The following is a 22,538-nucleotide window of genomic DNA, read 5'->3' as shown; positions in this document are numbered from 1 at the left end:
CTTCTTGAATACTGTGACATGTAGTCATTATGCCCGGTGAGTAGGCACTGCTGTGTCACACATTCACAGAGCATTCCTTCTGAATTACAGAGGTGCTGAGAGTAGGGGTTTCAGGAGCCGGAGTCAGTACGGGGATCACTGCCTGCCTGCAGGCAGCAAGATATCATGGGATATGTGATCCTTAGAATTAGAAATTAAACCAAAGAAAAAAGTTGAAGCCAAGCGGCAAAGCATGCAGGGAATCCATTAAGTTGTAGAAAGAGATGATCAGCAGACAGGCAGAACTGACAACATGAAAGGAGATTTCTCAAGTAAGCTTATATTGGATTGTCAAAAACAACTATTGTTTATGTATATTGTTATTAATACAATGCTGATGTTATAAAACGGCTTAGTAAGAGCCTTTTTTTTATAATAATAAAGGAGCCATAATTCAATCTCACCTTTCAAAAACAAAAAACGCAGACTCAAAGCTAGTAGTTAACCTTCCAGCCATGCTTCATGGCATATCTCCTACAGTGCCATACTTAAATAGGTCATTAAAGGCATTATTTTTAAAAATTAAAATAAACATATTATACTTACCTGCTCTGTGAAATGGTATTGCACAAAGCAGCCACTTACCTCCTCTTCTGGAGTCCCCCGCTAGAGACCTCCGCTCCTCCTCCTGTGTGCCCCCATAGTAAGTGGCTTGCTATGGGGGCACACGTGCGGGCTTGCTCCCAAGCTGGGCTGTTTGCAGCCATAGATGCACACGGAGCAGCTTGTCCCTGCCCCTCGCTCCTTCCTCACAGGGTTTGATGGACAGCAGCAGGAGCCAATGGCTCCCACTGCTTTCAGTGAAGCTTGTGAGAGCAGGAAGAGGGGAGAGAAGAATTACAGCCGGGCACAGCGCTGGATCAATAGAGGGTTCAGGTAAGTGTTTAGGGGTTGTGGGGAGGGGGGGGGGGGAACAAGTGGTGAAACGTTGTTTTCCTTAATGTAGGGAATGCATTAAGGTAAAAAAAAAAAAAAAAAAAACGTTTTAACAATTAAACCAATTTAAAAAAAAAAAAAAGATCATCTACAAACCACGCACACTATATAGTTCATTTTAAAACAGTCACTTACACTCTGTAAAGAAGGTCTGTAGGACTCGATTACGAACTTTTTCCTGGGATTTTTCCTGGGATTTTAGCTTCTTATACAAAGTTTCATCTCCCGTGGACTCAATCCATGACATGGCATCTGCTATATAACGATTCTTTACTTTATATTTTTCCTAAAAGAAAAAGATCCAGATGTCAGTCGATTCAGCTCTACATTTCAGGCAAGAGTGAGCATATATGCTGGTTTATAGGAAGATACAGCAGTAAAGGGACCCAGTCACCCAAAAAACCCCCCCAAAAAAATGTGTTTACTTGGAATGTGCCTTTAAACTTGATATAGAGTTTGGCTACTGTAGGGAAACAAGGTAGTACTAAAGGTTGGCTTTTAAAAACAAAAAATAAAAAACAGTTGTCACACTTACCTGCACTGTGTAATGGTTTTGCACAGAGCAGCCCCGATACCCCTCTTCTCAGGTCACCCGCCGGCGCCCTGGGCTCCTCCCCCTTGACCAGTGCCCCCAACAGCAAGCCGCTTGCTATGCGGGCACTGGTGCATGCTTGTTCCCAAGTCCTGCTCTATGCGTCCATAAGACACACGGTTCGGTCCCGCTCTCTCTTCATTGGCTCACTGGATGTGACTCACTGAAGCAGGAGCCAATGGCTTAGGACAGCCGAGGCTCTCGTGCACATCTCTGGAGGAGTAGCTGTACACAGAAGGCTTTTTACCTTCATGCATAGAATGCATGAACAACAACTTTAATTCCATAGCACAGCATCAAATTACTGTCTGTGCTGGCCCAACTCCTCTGCTCTTCACCTCCTTACATAAGAGCAAAGGGGATTACTATAGAGTGTCACTTGAGTAACAGCTCTGAATCTGTCCATATCACATCCAATATGGCAGCATCCAGAATCGGTGTCAAGGCTTTTGGAGGTTTTTTTTTGGTTTTTTTTTACGAGTACAGAACATGCATAAAATACTTTAAAATGTAATCTTTTCAGAAGATTTTTCTTTTAATAAATGGTCTCTAAAGAATAACTGTTATGAAGGAAATGAAATTTGAAGCATGCGACAAGTGAAGTTAGTATTTTTTCTCGAGTCAATGTTTCAGAAATGTCTGAAGCTGGAGGTTAACCATGATACACAGGCATCTTCAATTTTCATAAGTCAGCAACAGCAGCCACTGTATTTTATATATAACAGTTTTCCCATTTTTTACCTTTTGGGATACCTGGCTCTGGGAGATCTGACCATTTACAAACCGCTAGCTGACTCTCAACACCATCCAGTTTTAGTACTTTTAATGCCCTGCCTAAGTTTTAGGATGACTGACAGCAGCTTGGCAAAAAAAGGGGAATCTGGATTTTCTGAAATGTCATCCCTTGTGCGGGGAACATGCTTCAATATGATGATGTATAAGCTGTGAAATCCATGTAGCAATCACTGTGGTGGTTATAAATTACAGCTGGCCACTTTTGGAGATGCATGTACAAAACTGATCTCTATAAATCTCTCTCTCTATAAATAGCGCTCCCAAAATGCCCGTGCCCATTGAAATAAATGGGCGGCGCTTCCAAAGCGCCTTAAAATCGATTTGAAAGAGCTACAAAAGCGAGATTTTCTTCCTTTCCACCCTGCTAGCGCTAGAAAAGCCCTGCAAAAACAACCGGCACTCTAGCAACCCTGCAGTGTGAAAGGGTTCTTAGAGAGGTGGGGATGGAGAAACAGCAGTACACCGAGCTGTACATGGGGGGGGGGTATCAGCACCTGTTCTGGCCATTGGAGGACAGGCAGGTTGTTCTCCCAGCACAGCCAGAAAACAGACCACACTGCAATGGATGTGCTGTTATGCAGCATGGTCACTTTGAAGTAGGAAAGCAGGGGGACTGGCAGGTACACCAGGGATTTCACACAAAGGAAGCAATACAAAGAGAAGCTCCTTCAGAATTTTTTTTTTAAAAGTCAGCAGCTACAAATACTGTAGATGCTGACTTTTAATATTTGGACACTTACCTGTCCACAAATCCAGCAGTGTCTTCACCAGAGCCAAATATTTAATCGGCTTTCGGATGCTGCCACCGCCACCATCTCAGCTAAGGTAAACCAGCAGTGAAGCCTTGCAGCTTTACAACCGGCTCCCTACTGCGTGTTGCACTTTGTGAATGGCCTGACGGTGGGGTAAGGGTGAGGGGGACCGAAAATCCGTCAGAGTTCCCACAGCAAGCTCAGCCAGCAGCGGGAGCGGGCACCTGTCAAAACCAGATATCCGCTCCCCCCCCCTCCCAGAAAGGTGCTAAATATGGCAGCGGAGTAGGAGGCAAACAAGCAGAGCTCTGCCTCAAATAGTGTATATTTAAATGAAAGATCTCTAATATTCTGCAAGCATATGGCATCCCTCCAAATATGCTTTGTTCTGAAAAACACTCCATGACGACTTTCACTTCCTGCCAAGAATGACTTGAGCGCCCAGTCTAACAGCTTTCTGATACACACCCACTCAGATATGGGAAACCAAAACACAAAAGCAGGGAGAGGTGGAAGCTGACTATTCAAGTGCAGCATATACAGGTGATACTCGAAAAATTAGAATATCGTGCAAAGGTTCATTTATTTCACTAATGCAACTTAAAAGGTTAAATATATGAGATAGACTCATTACATGCAAAGCAAGATAGTTCAAGCCGTGATTTGTCATAATTGTGATGATTATGGCTTACAGCTCATGAAGCCCCCAAATCCATAATCTCAGAAAATTAGAATATTGTGAAAAGGTGCGATATTCTAGGCTCAAAGTGTCCCACTCTAATCAGCTAATTAAGCCATAACACCTGCAAAGGGTTCCTGAGCCTTTAAATGGTCTCACAGTCTGGTTCAGTAGGAATAACAATCATGGGAAAGACTGCTGACCTGAAAGTTGTGCAGAAAACCATCATCGACACCCTCCATAAGGAGGAAAAGCCTCAAAAAGTTATTGCAAAAGAAATTGGATGTTACCAAAGTGCTGTATCAAAGCACATTAATAGAAAGTTATGTGGAAGGGAAATGTGTGGAAGAAAAAGGTGCACAAGCAGCAGGGATGGCCGCAGCCTGGAGAGGATTGTCAGGAAAAGGCCATTCAAAAGTGTTGGGGACTTTCACAAGGAGTGGACTGAGGCTGGAGTCATTGCATCAAGAGCCACCACACACAGACGGATCCTGGACATGGGCTTCAAATGTCGTATTCCTTTTGTCAAGCCACTCCTGAACAAAAACAACCTCAGAAGCGTCTTGCCTGGACTAAAGAAAAACAGACCTGGTCTGTTGCTCAGTGGTCCAAAGTCCTCTTTTCTGATGAGAGCAAATTTTGCATCTCATTTGGAAACCAAGGGCCCAGAGTATGGAGGAAGAATGGAGAGACACACACTGCAAGATGCTTGAAGTCCAGTATGAAGTTTCCAGTGTCTGTGTTGATTTGGGAAGCCATGTTATCTGCTGGTGTTGGTCCACTGTGCTTCATTAAGTCCAGGGTCAACGCAGCCGTCTACCAGGAGATTTTGGAGAACTTCATGCTTCCTTCCACAGACGAGCTCTATGGGGTTGCTGACTTCATTTTGCAGCAGGACTTGGCACCTGCCCACACTGCCAAAAGCACCAAAACCTGGTTCAATGACCGTGGGATTACTGTGCATGATTGGCCAGCAAACTCACCTGACCTGAAACCCATAGAGAATCTATGGGGAATTGCCAAGAGAAAGATGAGAGACATGAGACCGAACAATGCAGAAGAGCTGAAGACCACTATTGAAGCATCCTGGTCTTCCATAACACCTCAGCAGTGCCACAGGCTGATAGCTTCCATGCCACACCGCATTGAGGCAGTAATTGCTGCAAAAGGGGGCCAAACCAAGTACTGAGCACATATGCATGCTTATACTTTTCAGAAGTCCAATATTGTTCTATGTACAATCCTTGTTTTATTGATTGCATGTAATATTCTAATTTTAAGAGATTGTGGATTTGGGTTTTTCCTGAGCTGTAAGCCATAATCATCACAACTATGACAAATCACGGCTTGAACTATCTTGCTTTGCATGTAATAAGTCTATCTCATATATTAGTTTCACCTTTTAAGTTGCATTAGTGAAACAAATGAACTTTTGCACGATATTCAAATTTTTCGAGCATCACCTGAAGAAGCCTGAGGCGACACACTTCTGACCACCGAACCATGTACTAGTTCTGAGGCAGACGCTTGCACCCATTTAGGGCCAGTGAAGCAGCTTCCTTCTAAAAACAATCTCAGAGGGGCGTGTACATCAGACCTCTCTGAAATGCAGTATAACCACCCAATGTGAGGATCTGCAGTCCTGTACAGGAACTTATGGCTTCTTACACTGCACAATCAATGGAAGCCATGCAGCCCATTTATGTGTCTGACTGCAATGAAAAGGGGGGGAAATTTTCAGGCTGTGGTGAAGTCACAGGGCTGGCCAGATATATACACACACATACATACGTATGTACAGTGGCTTGCGAAAGTATTCGGCCCCCTTGAACTTTTCAACCTTTTGCCACATTTCAGGCTTCAAACATAAAGATATAAAATTTTTATTTTTTGTGAAGAATCACCAACAAGTGGGACACAATTGTGAAGTGGAACGAAATCTTTTGGATTTTTGAAACTTTTTAACTAATAAAAAAAATTAAAAGTGGGGCGTGCAAAATTATTCGGCCCCCTTGCGTTAATACTTTGTAGAGCCACCTTTTGCTGCGATTACAACTGCAAGTCGCTTGGGGTATGTCTCTATCAGTTTTGCACATCGAGAGACTGAAATTATTGCCCATTCTTCCTTGCAAAACAGCTCGAGCTCAGTGAGGTTGGATGGAGAGCGTTTGTGAACAGCAGTTTTCAGCTCTTTCCACAGATTCTCGATTGGATTCAGGTCTGGACTTTGATTTGTCCATTCTAACACCTGGATACGTTTATTTGTGAACCATTCTTTTGTAGATTTTGCTGTATGTTTGGGATCATTGTCTTGTTGGAAGATAAATCTCCGTCCCAGTTTCAGGTCTTTTGCAGACTCCAACAGGTTTTCATCCAGAATGGTCCTGTATTTGGCTGCATCCATCTTCCCCTCAATTTTAACCATCTTCCCTGTCCCTGCTGAAGAAAAGCAGGCCCAAACCATGATGCTGCCACCATGTTTGACAGTGGGGATGGTGTGATGAGCTGTGTTGCTTTTACGCCAAACATATCGTTTTGCATTGTGGCCAAAGCACCTTCTTCCACATGTTTGGTGTGTCTCCCAGGTGGCTTGTGGCAAACTTTAGACGAGACTTTTTATGGATATCTTTGAGAAATGGCTTTCTTCTTGCCACTCTTCCATAAAGGCCAGATTTGTGCAGTGTACGACTGATTGTTGTCCTATGGACAGACTCTCCCACCTCAGCTGTAGTTCTCTGCAGTTCATCCAGAGTGATCATGGGCCTCTTGGCTGCATCTCTGATCAGTCTTCTCCTTGTCTGAGCTGAAAGGTTAGAGGGACAGCCAGGTCTTGGTAGATTTGCAGTGGTCTGATACTCCTTCCATTTCAAAATGATCGCTTGCACAGTGCTCCTTGGGATGTTTAAAGCTTGGGAAATCTTTTTGTATCCAAATCCGGCTTTAAACTTCTCCACAACAGTATTACGGAACTGCCTGGTATGTTCCTTGGTCTTCATGATGCTCTCTGCGCTTTCAACAGGACCCTGAGACTATCACAGAGCAGGTGCATTTATACAGAGACTTGATTACACACAGGTGGATTCTATTTATCACCATCAGTCATTTAGGACAACATTAGATCATTCAGAGATCCTCGCTGAACTTCTGGAGTGAGTTTGCTGTACTGAAAGGAAAGGGGCCGAATAATTTTGCACGCACCACTTTTCAGTTTTTTCATTGCTAAAAAAGTTTAAAATATCCAATAGATTTCGTTCCACTTCACAATTGTGTCCCACTTGTTGGTGATTCTTCACAAAAAATTAAAATTTTATATCTTTATGTTTGAAGCCTGAAATGTGGCAAAAGGTTGAAAAGTTCAAGGGGGCCGAATACTTTCGCAAGCCACTGTATGTATGTATATATATATATATATATATATATCTATCTATATATATCTATATATATCTCTCTATCTCTATCTCTATCTCTATCTCTATATAATGCATATGGATTAAAAAAATAAATCCAGGGGGAGTGATCCTAGAGTTCTGGTTTAAAACCCAAATGCCTTAGTAAACAAACCAGTTAGGTCTACAGATGACTACACTTGGTCAATCCTAGTATGCAACTTTCTAATCGATTAACCATTTGCTAGCCGCCGAACTTACAAGAATGTCCTGGCTGCAAGTTGTTATAATAGGCTCATGGCACCCATAAGCTTGGTGTCTGTTGAATAAAAGTGATCTGCGAGTTTCTGGCAACCAATCACTTTTAATGTTGTGAGAAGAGACACGTTTTCCCTGCCCCATTCTGTGCTTGATGGTGAAGCATTGGAGGGCAGAAGAGACACTGGAGGTCTAATGGACCCCTGATGTCTCCATACAGAGTACCTTTCACCTGTTCAAAGGGATCACATAGGAGGCTTTTTCCCCCAGAAATTTGAGTTTGATAAACAGCTGTGCCAATATCGTGTGACAAAAAAAAATAAAAAATTGCAACGGCCACCATTTTATTCTCCAGGGTCTCTGATTTCAGAAAATATATATGTTCGGGGGTTGTACATTTTGTAGCAACAAAATGCAGATTTTAATATGTAACATTAAGAATTGCCCTGGATAGCAAGTAGTTAAAGAAACACACTGGTATACTACACAGATATATAATATTACAAAAATGCTGCTGGACTAGTCACTCCGACTTTTGTGAGAAGTAAAAAAACAAAAAAACAAACAAAAACAAACTAACACCTTTGTAATTCTGCATCCGACGCCTACGCTGACAGAGATCACTGATCTGTACTCAGGAAACAGCAAAAGTGTACCCAGATGGAGGGGTCAAAGACTCCTCAGGCAGAGTGCACCTGGATGAAATTATTTGCATACCACAATACTGTAGATGTAGGACCAGTGTCACATCATGCAAACAAACTGATCTGATTTTCATTACCATTTTGTACCTGAGAATTTTGTTGTCAGTTTTATAAATATGTTCTATGAGATTGATTCTGGCTTTGTCAAGTGCTACTCATTTAGATTACCCACACGAAAGTATAAGCAAACGCAATCACTTAAATTTCATAAGCCTTAAAGAAGACGTATGTTGGGGGATTGTAAAAAAACAAACAAACATGCATACTCGCCTCTATGCTGCATTTGTCTCACGTTGACTCTAGGCCCAAGAACTGAGCGATTACACGACTGCTCAATTCTCAGTCTGCTCGGAGTGGAGGGCATTGACTGTCAATCACTGCTCTCCGCTCTGCTCCTCTATCATTCAGTGAAGAGCTGTACGTTGAGGCGCAGCTGGCTCTTGCTGTAAGTCACATGCAAAGACAGCTAGGTAGATCCCAACAATATTGTCGGGAAACTTCCTGAGCCAGGACCAGCTTGTCCGGACATATACAAAAAAATTAGTTTTCCCTTTTTATATATATATATATATATATATATATATATATATATATATATATATATATATATATATATTATATGCCCATACACTGTACTTACGTTAATGAGCACTGCTGACATGAGTACAGTGGCGCACAGCCATTCTTGTCAATACCAGCCTGTACGCTGCACCTGGGCTGCCTAGACGGAGTCCATACGCTGGCAGTTATGCTGCTGAATGGGTACAGGTGACCCGCGTGCAAGAGTCCTTAGCTCCCGTTCACATCGGCACGATTTGACAGGTCAAATCACAGCCTATTGCTGGCAATAGGAGCATCCCAATTGGTGTGACACCGACTTTGCATCGATGCGCCGATTTCCAAAAGTAGTTGCTGCACTACTTTTGGTGACTTCAGGGGCAATTTCAATAAACATCTGTGCATGAACCCAGACAGATGTCTTTCCAGTCTCCCTCGAAGTCGGACTGAAATGCGGCTTTGAAATCGTGCAAGTTCAGATGAACTTGCACAATTTCAAAGCCGTGTTCAGTGTGAACAAGGGCTTAGAGAGATTTCCACTCACTTCTTGTCCTGCTGAAGATATTGTACCAGACAGGAGCACACAGAAACTTTCAGACAGCAAAACAGACAGAATTTTTTTTTTCTTTAGTAGGTTGGGGGGGAGAAATCAAACCTCTGTTGCTGTACTCCTGTTGCAGATTATTTGAGATGAACAAAATAGTTACCACCGCTCTAGGTGACCGGGTTCAAGCTTCCCGTCCTCCGCTGTGTGGATGATTGTGAGAGCCCCAGGTGCCGGCAATTGCTATTCCAATGGTATGTGTGTGATGGAAAAATCTGGACAGCCGCACTCCGGATTGGAAAAGTGAAAAATAAAATCCTCTTTATTGAAAAAGTAATAACATGATTAAAATCCGTACATGGCTTTGTTGGGATAATGCAGCATAACCGCTAAGGCGTTTCACGCTCCCATAGAGCGCTTACTCATAGCTACTCAGAGCTATGAGTAAGCGCTCTATGGGAGCGTGAAACGCGTTAGCGGTTATGCTGCATTATCCCAACAAAGCCATGTACGGATTTTAATCATGTTATTACTTTTTCAATAAAGAGGATTTTATTTTTCACTTTTCCAATCCGGAGTGCGGCTGTCCAGATTTTTCCATCACACACATCCTGTTGCAGATTACCCTTTACTTCCTGTCTGGTAAACAATTGTCAGTAGAACAGGAAGTGTAGTTAAACCTCTAACAGAGCCCAGGATAACAAAAGCATGACTATCTTCACTCTATCCAGAAATACAATGTTTTTTGCTAGGCATTTACTATAATTTCAAAATAGATCAATATTTTAAATGTGCATATTTTATTAAAATAACTAGTGATCCTGCAATGAAGGTCCTTGTGCGGGCTTCTTGCTTTTATAGGATGATAACAGCTCTGTCCCAGTCTCCCAATTATGCTCCTTCATTGTCATCCTGTTACAATCACACCTAATGGAGCCTACAAGCCTTTGTGCCAATGAATAATGCACAGGCATATTCCACTGTTGTCACCATCAGGAAACCCACCCTAAGAAATGCCATATACAGATGCTGGATTACATGTAGATGTAAAGTGGCTGCAGGACCTCAACATTGCTGATATGCAACAAAGCAAGGTGAAAGTATAAAACAAACCCAGCTGTTTATAATACATAATGCTTTAGCAATGCAAAAGTCATTTAGTTAAGAGCTTTACTGCAGTAAAAAAAAACAAAAATTGACTTGTAGATTTGTAAGACATGAGTACCGATTGTGACTATAAATGACCATTTCCCATCATTTGCACACATGAACACCTTTCATATTCATCTCTTTCATCTGTCTACTTGAGCATGTGTATGTCAATGTACAATACATTCACAATCAGCAAATACTGATGATGAAGGATGGGTAGATGATAAATGATGATAGATGGATGATGAATAATAAATGGATGTATAATGAATGGATAATGCCGGATAATGGATATGACGATGGATAATGATGAATGGACAATAAGTGGTTAATTTACTAAATTGCAAAATCTGGCGCAGCTCTGCATAGAAACCAATCAGCTTTCTGTTTTTTTTTTTTTTTTTTTGTCAAAGCTTATTTGAACAAGCTGCAGTTAGACACTGATTGGCTACCAGGCACAGCTGCACCAGATTTTGCGCTCTGCAGTTTTGGTAAATCAACCCCTAATCGCCCGTACACACAATCTGAAAATCGGACAACAGAACGTCCAACTTTTTTTGCTCAATAGTCGCAAGTAGAAATTGAATAGGTTACTAAAGTCACAAAAATTCTCGTACGACAGAAAAAAAAAAAAAATTAATCGGAAGTGATGTCATGTGTTGTAATGTATTTGTATTGTATTTTTGGACAACAACTGTACTGACTAAAGGAAAATTTTTGTGCTTGCCCGATCGGCTCTCGAAAGCTCTGTACTAACGATCCAATTATCGTACGATCGCGCCAAAAGCGGTATTCTCCGCCCGATTTTCGGATCGTGTGTACGGGCCATAAGTTTTCTTTAGTACAGTGTTTCCCAACTCCAGTCCTCAAGGCGCCCCAACAGGTCATGTTTTCAGGATTTCCCTCAGATGAAACGGCTGTGGTAATTACTAAGGCAGTGAAACAGATCAAATCACCTGTGCAAAATAATGGAAAGCATGAAAACATGACCTGTTGGGGCACCTTGAGGACTGGAGTTGAGAAACACTGCTCTAGTAAACTGACCATTTTGTGATGAGGTGTGATAAATAGAAAACATTAGGGAAGGAGGTTGGCTTAAAACAAAACCATTCCCCTTGAGCAATTAATTATGTTGAGGTTCTTTTAATACTGCAACTCATCCAAACATTTCCACATGATTGCGATTTAGAGTGCCAACCCCACCAATAACTCAAATTTCTATACGCTTCAACATAAGGCTCCTTTCACACGATCGGCCCGAAAATATCCGTCTGTAGGTTTTTCAGGCGGACCCGAGTAGGCCACCCATTGACTTGGGAAGGCAGGTGTCAGCGGAGATGTGTCCGCTGACACCCGCCTGCCATCCGACAAGATTCGCTACAAAGAGACGGATGGCTATACATTCGCCATCCGTCCAGTGGATTGGATGAAAACGAACATGCTGTCCGTTTTCATCCGATCCTCCCACAGAGAACAGCCTGGGCCCTGACATGTCCATCCCTGCACAGTGAGCAGAGATGGACCTGTCATCTGTCTGCTCAGCGGGGATCAACGGAGCCATCTCCTCGCAGAGTGGATCCGCCCTGTGTGAAGGGGGCCTAAATTTTGCAAAAAAAAAAAAAATGGGATTACAAAATGGAGGTCTCATCTACAAAACAGTCAAGGCCAAACTAGAAAATTGTATCAACCAAAAAAAAAAAAAATCTACTAAATTATGGTACACATTACTTTTTCCATTTGCCATCCAATTTTGAATGCCTCCTCCACCAAAGATCGTTGGTCCTGGAACATTAAAAACAGAAACAGTCAGTCTAACAAAAAGAAAACAAAAGAAACAAAAAGCTATATGGACTACCACAGCTAAAAGGGATAGACTGGTTTTAAATCTGCTCTCTACTCCACTCAACATTAGGAATTAGCTCAGGTGTGTTCAGACAAGTCGAGACCAGCCTGAGTTATCCAGAGGGAAGCTGTCAAAGTAGACAGCCAATTACAGACAGTTTGCTGTCCACTCTGAACGGTTTCCCAGCAGGACAGCTCAGGAGGGTTTGGACTTGTGTCTGAACACACCTCAGCTCATCATGTACACTGTGGCACAGCTTGACAAGCATCTAGTTCTGTCCCTATTAGGCTCTACTGATTTGCACAGTGCTGTTTGGATTGGGTCCTTGACCAGGCTCTGTTGCTTAACCACTGCACAGTCAAACCTGAATGTCTTGTCTGGCCACTGTACCTCCTGCACATCTGTCCCACCTATGTTCCCCCTGCTCTTCTGCCCCACCACTGTAACCCCTGCTCATGTGTTCAACCAATGTACCTCCTTTCTCCTCTGCACATCTGCCCCACCTCCGTATCCCCTGCCCCACCAATGTACCTCCTTTCTCCTCTGCCCCAACAATGGACCCTCCCTGCTCATCGTTCCCACCACTGTAACCCCCTTCTCATCTGGCCCTACACTGATCCCCCCGCTCATCTGTCCCACCACTGTAACCCCCTGCTTTTCTGTCCCACCGCTGAACACCCCTTCTCATCCCTCTCACCACTCTACCTTCTGCCCATCTACCCCACCACTGTACCTCCTTGCTCTTCTGTCCCACCACTGTAACCCCCCTGCTCAGCTGCCCCATTCAACGTACCCCCTTTTCTCATCTGCCCCACCACTGTACCTCCCTGCACATCTGCTCCACCGCCGTATCCCAATGCTCTCCTGTCTCACTACTGAATAAACAGGAACCGCTCCCCCCTAACAGAACTGCACCCAACCTCTTCCCCGTCACAAAAGCTAAAATTCGCAGCTACAGCAAAGTTAGAGAACCAAACAATGTTTCCCATCTTTTACAATGTGTGGGGGCACAGTGCCTCCCCCTCAATTGCAGGTGCGGCGTGGGGAATTCTGAAACTGGAATGTATTAGTGTCTCACTGACACTTCCCTACGCTGCTCTGCTGATGGGGAGGGAGTCGAGTGCCGGTAAAAGAGGCTTCATGTGCCGGTTGCGGCACCAGTGCCGGGGGTTGCCTACCCCTGCCATATCTGGTCGATGCTCCTGCAAGCTAGAAATTAGTTAAGTAAACAGGGTCACTTCAGTGATCTCCACTTGCTTCCGATCCCTGTGCTAAGTGGACGGAGAGATGCATTGTGAACACAGAAGGTCGAATGCTCAGCACGTGCACCATTCAAAGAATGCTTTGCATTTTCTGAACTAATAGAAAGTGTTCTGATTAGGACAAGGTGGAGGGGTGGGTCGGTAATGCCACGCTCTCCACCTCATCCAATCAGAGAATATTTTGCATTTATTAAAAAAAATGCAAAGCTTTGTCTGAATGGTGCCTGTGCTAAGCAGCCAATCTCCTGTATTCACAATACATCAGACCAGTCACTCAGCACAGGACCCAGAAGCAAGTGCAGTTCACTGGCGTTGCTTCCAAGGGCATCGGCCAGGTATGGAAAATACATAATTACATTGGTCCAATCTGTAACTATGCAAGAATACATCATGCCTGGAATTCACTTTTAATGGAGCCGGCTTTGTGAAAGGGGCACAGTCATGCTGGAACAGATAAGGGCCTTCCTCAAAGAGTTACCACAAGGTTGGAAGGGTGGCAACACTGTCTAGAATGTTTTTTCATGATGTAAAATGTAGTACCTTCTAATGGAAAAAACCTAAATGCAATAATAACTATAAGTGGTGACCACATACGTTCGGTCATACAGTTGTTGGTATGATAGTCCTATTTTGTCAATTTACTTTTTAAATAGAAAGGGGCTTTAAAAAATAGTCAACCTAAGACCCCTTTCACACTGGAGCGTTTTGCAGGTGCTATAGCGTTAAAAATAGCGCCTGCAAACCGCCCTAAAACAGCTGCTCCATTCACTCCAGTGTGAAAGACAGAGGGCTTTCACACTGGAGCGGTGCGCTGGCAGGGCGTCAGAAAAAGTCCTGCCAGCAGCTTCTTTGGAGCAGTGAACTCACCGCTCCCCCACCGCTGCTCCCCATTGAAAACATTTGGGCAGTGCTGCAATTCCGCCGGCAAAACACTGCTCCGGCGGCATTTTGCGGGCGGATTTAACCCCTTTTCGGCCGCTAAAAAAAAAGCGGCGCTTTACCAGTGGCAGCACAGTGTGAAAGGGGTCTAAAAGCCAGACTCCAAAAAAAAAAAAAAAAAAAAAAAAAAAGGTATAGATGAGAACTTACTGGATACTGCTAGGTGCCAACTTACCGATACTTTCTTAAAGAGCTCAGCAAGATCTTCTAATAGCTCAATAAAGTTTAACTCTTTAATGGTCATCTCTACACTATGTGGTTCTCTGAAAAACACAACATATTCATAATGGATTAAATTGTGCCTTTACATAGGATCGATCTGATGTTCACACTGGATGTACATATGTACGTTTGCATAATGCAAATGCATAATTTACCATGATAAATTATTTTTAAATGAACAGAAGACAGGAAAAAGCATCCATAAGCCTACCTTGATATCAAGTATATAGCTTTAGTGGTAATGCTCTTTTAAATAAAGCATCATGAAAGGAATAAATAATCTTTTAAACTCCTAAAAGTCTCTTTATTACATGTGAAAGTGGTACGACCGATTTACCAAAGTAATGTTTTTCATAAATTTGTTTCTATGTAGAATGAGCGATAGATAGATAGATAGATAGATAGATAGATAGATAGATAGATAGATAGATAGATAGATGTAGCAACATTTACATATTGGCTTTCACAGGACCTAAATAGGTGAAGTACAGGTTCACTTTAAAGTTATTATTGGGCAGAAGGGAGAGAACATTTGTTAGGTTTCTTTGTGACATCTGTAAACACAACAAGGAGATTTACATTGTTTCTTTTGTAGTGTAGCGCTTTTCAATGAAGGAGATCCACACAGATAATATCTCAAGTCTATACATGGTTTATAGATTGAGATCAGTGCCCACTGGATTACAGAGCATTAGCTAGCAAAGTGACCACAATCAGAAATAAACAGAAGTTTTTATACAGCATCTCCTACATTATATTTGATCTCGGGCACATATCCAGAGGAAGAGGGAACTCCTGACAATCTAAGGCAATATTGTATATTTTTGGCACCTGCATATTAATCTGACCTTTTATATGGTGGCAGGCATGTACTGGCCATCGGGACTACAGGGAGTTTCCCGGTGGGCCAATGGCTCAGTGGGCTGGTTTAAATGACAGCCTGTCAAAGTAATGGCTTTCTTGGTTCGCCCTCAACTTCACGCAGTGATGTGAGAAAGATGAGAAAAATACAGAGGAGAATAAGTGAAATAATAAAAGAGGTTAGTGAGGACTCCTTATGTTATGCTACTTATGTTTTTTTGCACAATTGCGTATAGCTTATAGGCTGTTTTTGTGCTTGTTTGCACAATTAAAGTGGGCCGGTCTGGATGAAGTCCAGGGCCAAATTTTTATCCCAGTCCAGCCCTCTATGGTGGCCATACAGGTATCAAGTGATATCAAAAATAATAGCCATAACCAAAATGATTAGAGCTTGACATCATCTCTCTCCCAAATGCCTAAAATAACAGCCGCAACCATGAGACTAGATTCTAACTTCCTCTCTCCCACATATCTGGTGAAAAACAATAGAACTCAGAACACAATATACAGGACAAAGTTCACACATAGTTCAACACATATCATGCTGTTATAACGTCTGACTCCTTTAGGAGTTTCTCATCTTAACCACTTGCCCACCGCCCTATAGCAGTTTTACTGCTACCAGGCGGCCGCTGTGCATATATATATATATATATATATATATATATATATATATATATATATATATATATCTCTATCTCTCTATATATATATATATATATCTATATCTATAAATAAAATGATCCTGCACTTCTGGGTAGGGGGGCCCGAATGCGCGACGCTGGCAGCTCGCTCCCGCTGTCATTATACACAAGCCGAAGCCGATCAATGGGTACGGCGGAGTCTCGCTGACTGTCCTGCAGAGAGGCAGAACGGTAGCCTGCCCATGTAAACAAGGCAGATCACCCGTTCTGACAGGAGGGAAGGCATGGATCCCGTATTTCTGCAAAACAGGGACATGGATCCATGCCTTTCCCTAGTAAAAAGGACCTCCCACGCTGTAAAAAAAAAAACACTGGCTAGGCACACAGTCAACCCTTTGATCGCCCCTGATGTTAACCCCTTCCTTGCCAATGTCATTAGTACAATGACAGTGCATACTTTTAGCACTGATCACTGTACTAGGGCCAGTTCACAGCACATGCAGTCCAGTGCATTTTTTTTTCTGCATCAAAAACGCATTGGAAAATTGCTAATTGGAAACCATATAAACTTAGGTCACACCAATGTGGGCGTTTCAGTTCCAGGAAAAAAAAATAATAATCAAAAAATAAAAGGGCATGCTGCATTTTTCCTGCACTGGCCTGTACTGGAACGCGATAAAACGCCTCAAAAACGCACTGGACCCTAGTACAGTGAACAGTGAAACAAAACAAAAAAAAAAAAGCATTTGGAAATGCATCAAAAACACATTAAGAATGCGCATGCAGAAACACATTAAGAACAAATCTGGAATGCGTTTTTGTGGTGTGAACCAGCCCGTAGTGTCACTGATCCCCAAAAAAGTGTCAGTGTCTGCCCTAATATCGCCATCCCACTATAAGTCACTGATTGCCACCATTACTAGAAAAAATAAAAAAAAAAATCTTCCATAAAATAACCCATAGTTTGTAGACGCTATAAGTTTTGCACAAACCAATCAATATACGCTTATTGGGAATTTTTTTTTTTTTTGCCAAAAACAAGTAGCAGAATATATATTGCCTTAAAATTGCTATAGAAATTTGATTTTTTACATTGGATATGTTTTATAGCAGAAAGTCAATAATATTGGGGTTTTTTTTCAGAATTGTCAGTCTTTGATTATAGCGCAAAAAACCCAAAAAAAAAACCCCCCAAAAAAAAACAAAAAAAAAAAAAACGCAGAGATGATCAAATACCACCAGAAAAAAATTTGGGGGGACAACAAAATTCTATTTGGGTAGAGTGCACGACCACGCAATTGTCAGATAATGTAACGTAGTGCCGTATCTAAAAAAAAATGGCCTGGTTGTGAAGGGGGGGGGGGGGGCAAATGTTCTGGAGCCTAAGTGGTTAAAGCAGAACCAAAAAGTCCCACTGTCACAAACTGTGAGCAGGTAGGCTCTTTACTGAAGAGACAATAAAAGTTTACTGTTCTGCATTAAAATACTGCAACCTGCCTGCTTGCAGCATTCTATGGCATCTATGTCATCTCGCGATAGCCAGTGAAGATGGCTGAGGCTGGCACCCAGTAGAAGATGCCAGCGCTGGCGAGGTACAGGTGCCATTGAAGGAAAGGCAAGTTTAACTGCAGTAAAGAGAGAAACGGGAGCTTGCAACACTAGTTCTTCAAAACAGAAAAAGATAAAGCCAGCTCACCACCATACCAGGTCCAGGTAGAGCTGCAAATATCAGTAATTTTACACGTGGCTTTTCGCTTACAGTGAATTTGAGAGAAGCAATAAATAAAGAAGCAACTCACCTAGTCCGCAAACATGTTGTTGTGTTGTTTGAGGCATGCATGAAAACAGGCCACAACATATACATCTTCATTAACTCACAATTCTCAATTCGATCCGCAATTGAGTGAGAAAACCAGAAGGCGACTGGTTCAACTATGAGATAAAAAAAAGAATTCAAAGAAAGGGTATTAAGCATATAACATACTAAGAAAAAAAAAAAAAACACAACTAAAGCTAGCTCTAGTTTCAAATCATGCAGATTTTAGGATGATATGTTCTTGTCACCCCCGTCCCCTCAAATCATTACCCCACCTAGCTTACTCTTTACATGTCAAATGAGAAACTGTTAAGGGGTTCCAGTCACCACAGCATTTTAACAAAAATCTTCCCAGAAGATATATGTGCATTTAATGCATTTCTAGGTATTTTATTTATCTGTAAAAAAAACTCTTATGCAGACATCTGAAATCTCCTGCTGGGTACCATTTTGGATGTGATGTCAGCAGCCCCAGAAGACTCACAGCTGTCACTTAAGTGACACTCTATAACAGTGGCGGCTGGTGCTCCATCGGTCGGGGGGGGGTTCACTATTTATAATGGTTGCACTTTACATAGTTTCATGCATAGTTGTATTGTTCACTCCAAAAAAGTATATGTACACCATATATGGTTTCTTTGATATGTTTAAAGAGATTCCCCATCATATGTACTGTATTTATTAAGATTGTATATGGTTTTGCACAACTATTTTTATAGTTGCACTTGGCATATTTAGATGCAAATTTGGTGTGGTTTTTCTTAAGCACCACCCGTCGCCTGCTGAATGCGATCACATAGGTTTGCTAGCCCCCTTGTGATAGCAATACAGGTAATAAAAAAAATAAAAAAAGATATGATTTTTTTTTACAGCAATTCTGCCACCCTGCACACACCCACAAATGCACACAGAGTGTAAAGCATCGCCTATTCATTTTGGGTACTACATTTTTTTGCCATTTCACAGGTGCATGTAGTTTTAAGACCTGAGGTATTTGGTATCTATTTACTCTACACTAGCGCACATCTTTTATTCTGTACCAAAAAAAAAATGGGAAGGAAATTGTGTTTGTTTGCACTAAACTCTATTTTAGTGTATTTTTTCCTGAAAATATAGATTTGAAAAAATAGTAAAACCAATATTGTACCGGCATGAAAAAATTGCAACCACTGTACCATCTTTTTATTCTACAAGGCCTTGGCTTTCAGAAAATAAACTACCGTTCAAAAGTTTGGGGTCACATTGAAATGTCCTTATTTTTGAAGGAAAAGCACTGTACTTTTAAATGAAGCTAACTTTAAACTAGTCCTAACTTTAAACAAATATACTCTATACATTGCTAATGTGGTAAATGACTATTCTAACTGCAAATGTCTAGTTTTTGGTGCAATATCTACATAGGTGTATAGAGGCCCATTTCCAGCAACTATCACTCCAGTGTTCTAATGGTACAATGTGTTTGCTCATTGGCTCAGAAGGCTAATTGATGATTAGCAAACCCTTGTGCAATCATGTTCACACATCTAAAAACAGTCTAGCTCCTTCCAGAAGCTACAAAACTGACCTTCCTGTGAGCAGATTGAGTTTCTGGAGCATCACATTTGTGGGGTCAATTAAACGCTCAAAATGGACAGAAAAAGAGAACTTTCATCTGAAACTCGACAGTCTATTCTTGTTCTTAGAAATGAAGGCTATTCCATGCGAGAAATTGCAAAGAAATTGAAGATTTCCTACAACGGTGTGTACTACTCCCTTCAGAGGACAGCACAAACAGGCTCTAACCAGAGTAGAAAAAGAAGTGGGAGGCCGCGTTGCACAACTAAGCAAGAAGATAAGCACATTAGAGTCTCTAGTTTGAGAAACAGACGCCTCACAGGTCCCCAACTGGCATCTTCATTAAATAGTACCCGCAAAACACCAGTGTCAACATCTACAGTGAAGAGGCGGCTGCGGGATTTTGGGCTTCAGGGCAGAGTGGCAAAGAAAAAGCCATATCTGAGACTGGCCAATAAAAAAAAAAGATTAAGATGGGCAAAAGAACACAGACATTGGACAGAGGAAGACTGGAAAAAAGTGTTGTGGACGGATGAATCCAAGTTTGAGGTGTTTGGATCACAAAGAAGAACGTTTGTGAGACGCAGAACAAATGAAAAGATGCTGGAAGAATGCCTGACGCCATCTGTTAAGCATGGTGGAGGTAATGTGATGGTCTGGGGTTGCTTTGGTGCTGGTAAGGTGGGAGCTTTGTACAGGGTAAAAGGGATTCTGAATAAGGAAGGCTATCACTCCATTTTGCAACGCCATGCCATACCCAGTGGACAGCGCTTGATTGGAGCCAATTTCATCCTACAACAGGACAATGACCCTAAACACACCTCCAAATTGTGCAAGAACTATTTACAGCAGAAGCAGGCAGCTGGTATTCTATCGGTAATGGAGTGGCCAGCACAGTCACCAGATCTGAACCCCATTGAGCTGTTGTGGGAGCAGCTTGACCGTATGGTACGCCAGAAGTGCCCATCCAACCAATCCAACTTGTGGGAGCTGCTTCTAGAAGCGTGGGGTGCAATTTCTCCAGCTTACCTCAATAAATTAACAGCTAGAATGCCAAAGGTGTGCAATGCTGTAATTGCTGCAAAAGGAGGATTCTTTGATGAAAGCAAAGTTTGATGTAAAAACAATGTTATTTCAAATACAAATCATTATTTCTAACCTTGTCAATGTCTTGACTCTATTTTCTATTCATTTCACAACGTATGGTGGTGAATAAGTGTGACTTTTCATGGAAAACACAAAATTGTTTGGGTGACCCCAAACTTTTGAACGGTAGTGTATATCATGTTCTTGAGGGCAGCGACTGATGTAAATGTACAATATATATGCAAAGCAATGTGTAAATCGGCAGTGCTACATATAAACCTGTAATCAATAATGTTCTGGAGGTTTTAAAGTGTCACTAAACCCACTTCATAAAAAAAACTCAGTAAATGATGTATTACATGCTGTTCATACTTAGTCACTATAAGATTGTATGAGTCCTGTATAAATCACTCCACACACAATGACAAAGTCATTAAAGAGTGCAACTTGACACAATGATACTGCAATCAGAAAGCTTACCTTTTCTTACAATGTCTATGAAAGGCTCAACAGGTTTCCTATGATGACCCTGAAAGAAAGAAGAAATTCAGTCTTGCACAGTTGTACAGGCTCCTCTGCTATACTGAAATTGCCTATTCCAATTTCACTGCACACTGTGAGCTTCTAACCATGTGCATTAGAAGCTGCACCAATCAGATATAGCCCACCTTATGTCCTGGTTGGTGGAGGTCCAGTATTATCTTTTCTGCCCAGCTTTACTGTTCTTGGCCCACCCCTTTCATCCATTGGATTTCAATCATGGAGGCTCAGCATTACATGTGGGTGTTAACTTGGTCTGCATGCATATACAGTCTGCATATGAGTGCCCGCTCCTTCAGACTAATACCCACCCGTTAAGGCATTGCAATATTTGATTGCCTGCTCCCAAGAGCCAACCAACTGCTTGCATCAGGGCTGAGGGTTCTGGAGAGGAGCACTGAGGCTGGTGCTGTGATGTTTTCAGGAAGCTATGTACAGCATCCTGCCAGAACCTCCCACCACACATGATCTACCTGCATTGTATAGAGCAGCGTTTCTCAACTCCAGTCCTCAAGGCGCCCCAACAGGTCATGTTTTAAGGATTTCCCTCAGATGAAATGGCTGTGGTAATTACTAAGGCGGTGAAACTGATCAAATCACCTGTGCACAATAATGGAAATCCTGAAAACATGACCTGTTGGGGCGCCTTGAGAACTGGAGTTGAGAAACACTGGTATAGAGCAGGGGTACTGAATTAAATTTCACGGAAGGTCCAGTCACTAAAATGTTCTTCCAGCGGAGGTCCAAATCACGTTGGATTCCTAATGGCACCTTGAAACATCGGGCAAACGCTGCACATTTTCGTGACCACCAAACTAGCTTAGTGCAGCGCAATAAAAAAAAAAAAAAAAAAAAAAAAAAAGGTCAGGGACTTTTTTCTGCATTTCTGCATGTAAAACAGCCTAAATGCAGAACACAGGCAGCGATATAAACCTAGCTTCAGATACTTCACATCAGAACAGTGTTCCCAGCCCCCTCCCTTGCACATCACAGCCCCCTTCACATCACCACCTTTACAGCAGTGTCTTCAACCCCCTCACATCACTCCCCCATTAATATCACTCCCCCATCACATTTCTGTTCTCTGCCCCCTTTATATCAGCCCCCTCCTCATTCACATTACTGTACTCAGCACCCCCCTCACATTACTGTCGTCACCCCCCCCCCCACCACCACTTTGTATCGCCCCCTTCCCATTACTGTCTCACACACACATTCCTGTCCTCAGCCCCCTGTATATCACCGCCTCCTTCACGTCCTTCACGTCCCTGCCCTCCCCCTTTACATTCCTGTCCTCACCCCGCTACTGCTCCTTTACATTCCTGTCCTCACCCCTTTACCATTCATGTCCTCATAGACCAGTGGTTCTCAACCTG

The 22,538-nt window shown here is 42.3% G+C and overlaps 1 protein-coding gene across 4 annotated transcripts in view; it reads right to left on the bottom strand.

Moving 5' to 3' along the window:
• Window positions 1–22,538, bottom strand: part of TTC3 (tetratricopeptide repeat domain 3) — a 189,246-nt gene that overhangs the window by 145,262 nt on the left and 21,446 nt on the right. For all 4 annotated transcript variants that reach the window (XM_073617200.1, XM_073617202.1, XM_073617201.1 and 1 more), the window contains exons 4-8: window positions 21,103–21,151; window positions 17,966–18,098; window positions 14,615–14,702; window positions 12,124–12,177; window positions 1,111–1,261 (exon numbers count right to left, since the gene is read on the bottom strand). In XM_073617200.1, coding sequence (XP_073473301.1) covers window positions 1,111–1,261; window positions 12,124–12,177; window positions 14,615–14,702; window positions 17,966–18,098; window positions 21,103–21,151 — 475 coding nt within the window. The remainder of the gene's footprint in view (window positions 1–1,110; window positions 1,262–12,123; window positions 12,178–14,614; window positions 14,703–17,965; window positions 18,099–21,102; window positions 21,152–22,538) is intronic.

This window comes from Aquarana catesbeiana, linkage group LG02 (assembly GCF_042186555.1).
Source record: "Aquarana catesbeiana isolate 2022-GZ linkage group LG02, ASM4218655v1, whole genome shotgun sequence".
Taxonomy (NCBI): Eukaryota; Metazoa; Chordata; class Amphibia; order Anura; family Ranidae; genus Aquarana; species Aquarana catesbeiana.
Note: the sequence above shows the minus strand (reverse complement) of the source record. Positions and strands in the feature narration are given on the sequence as shown.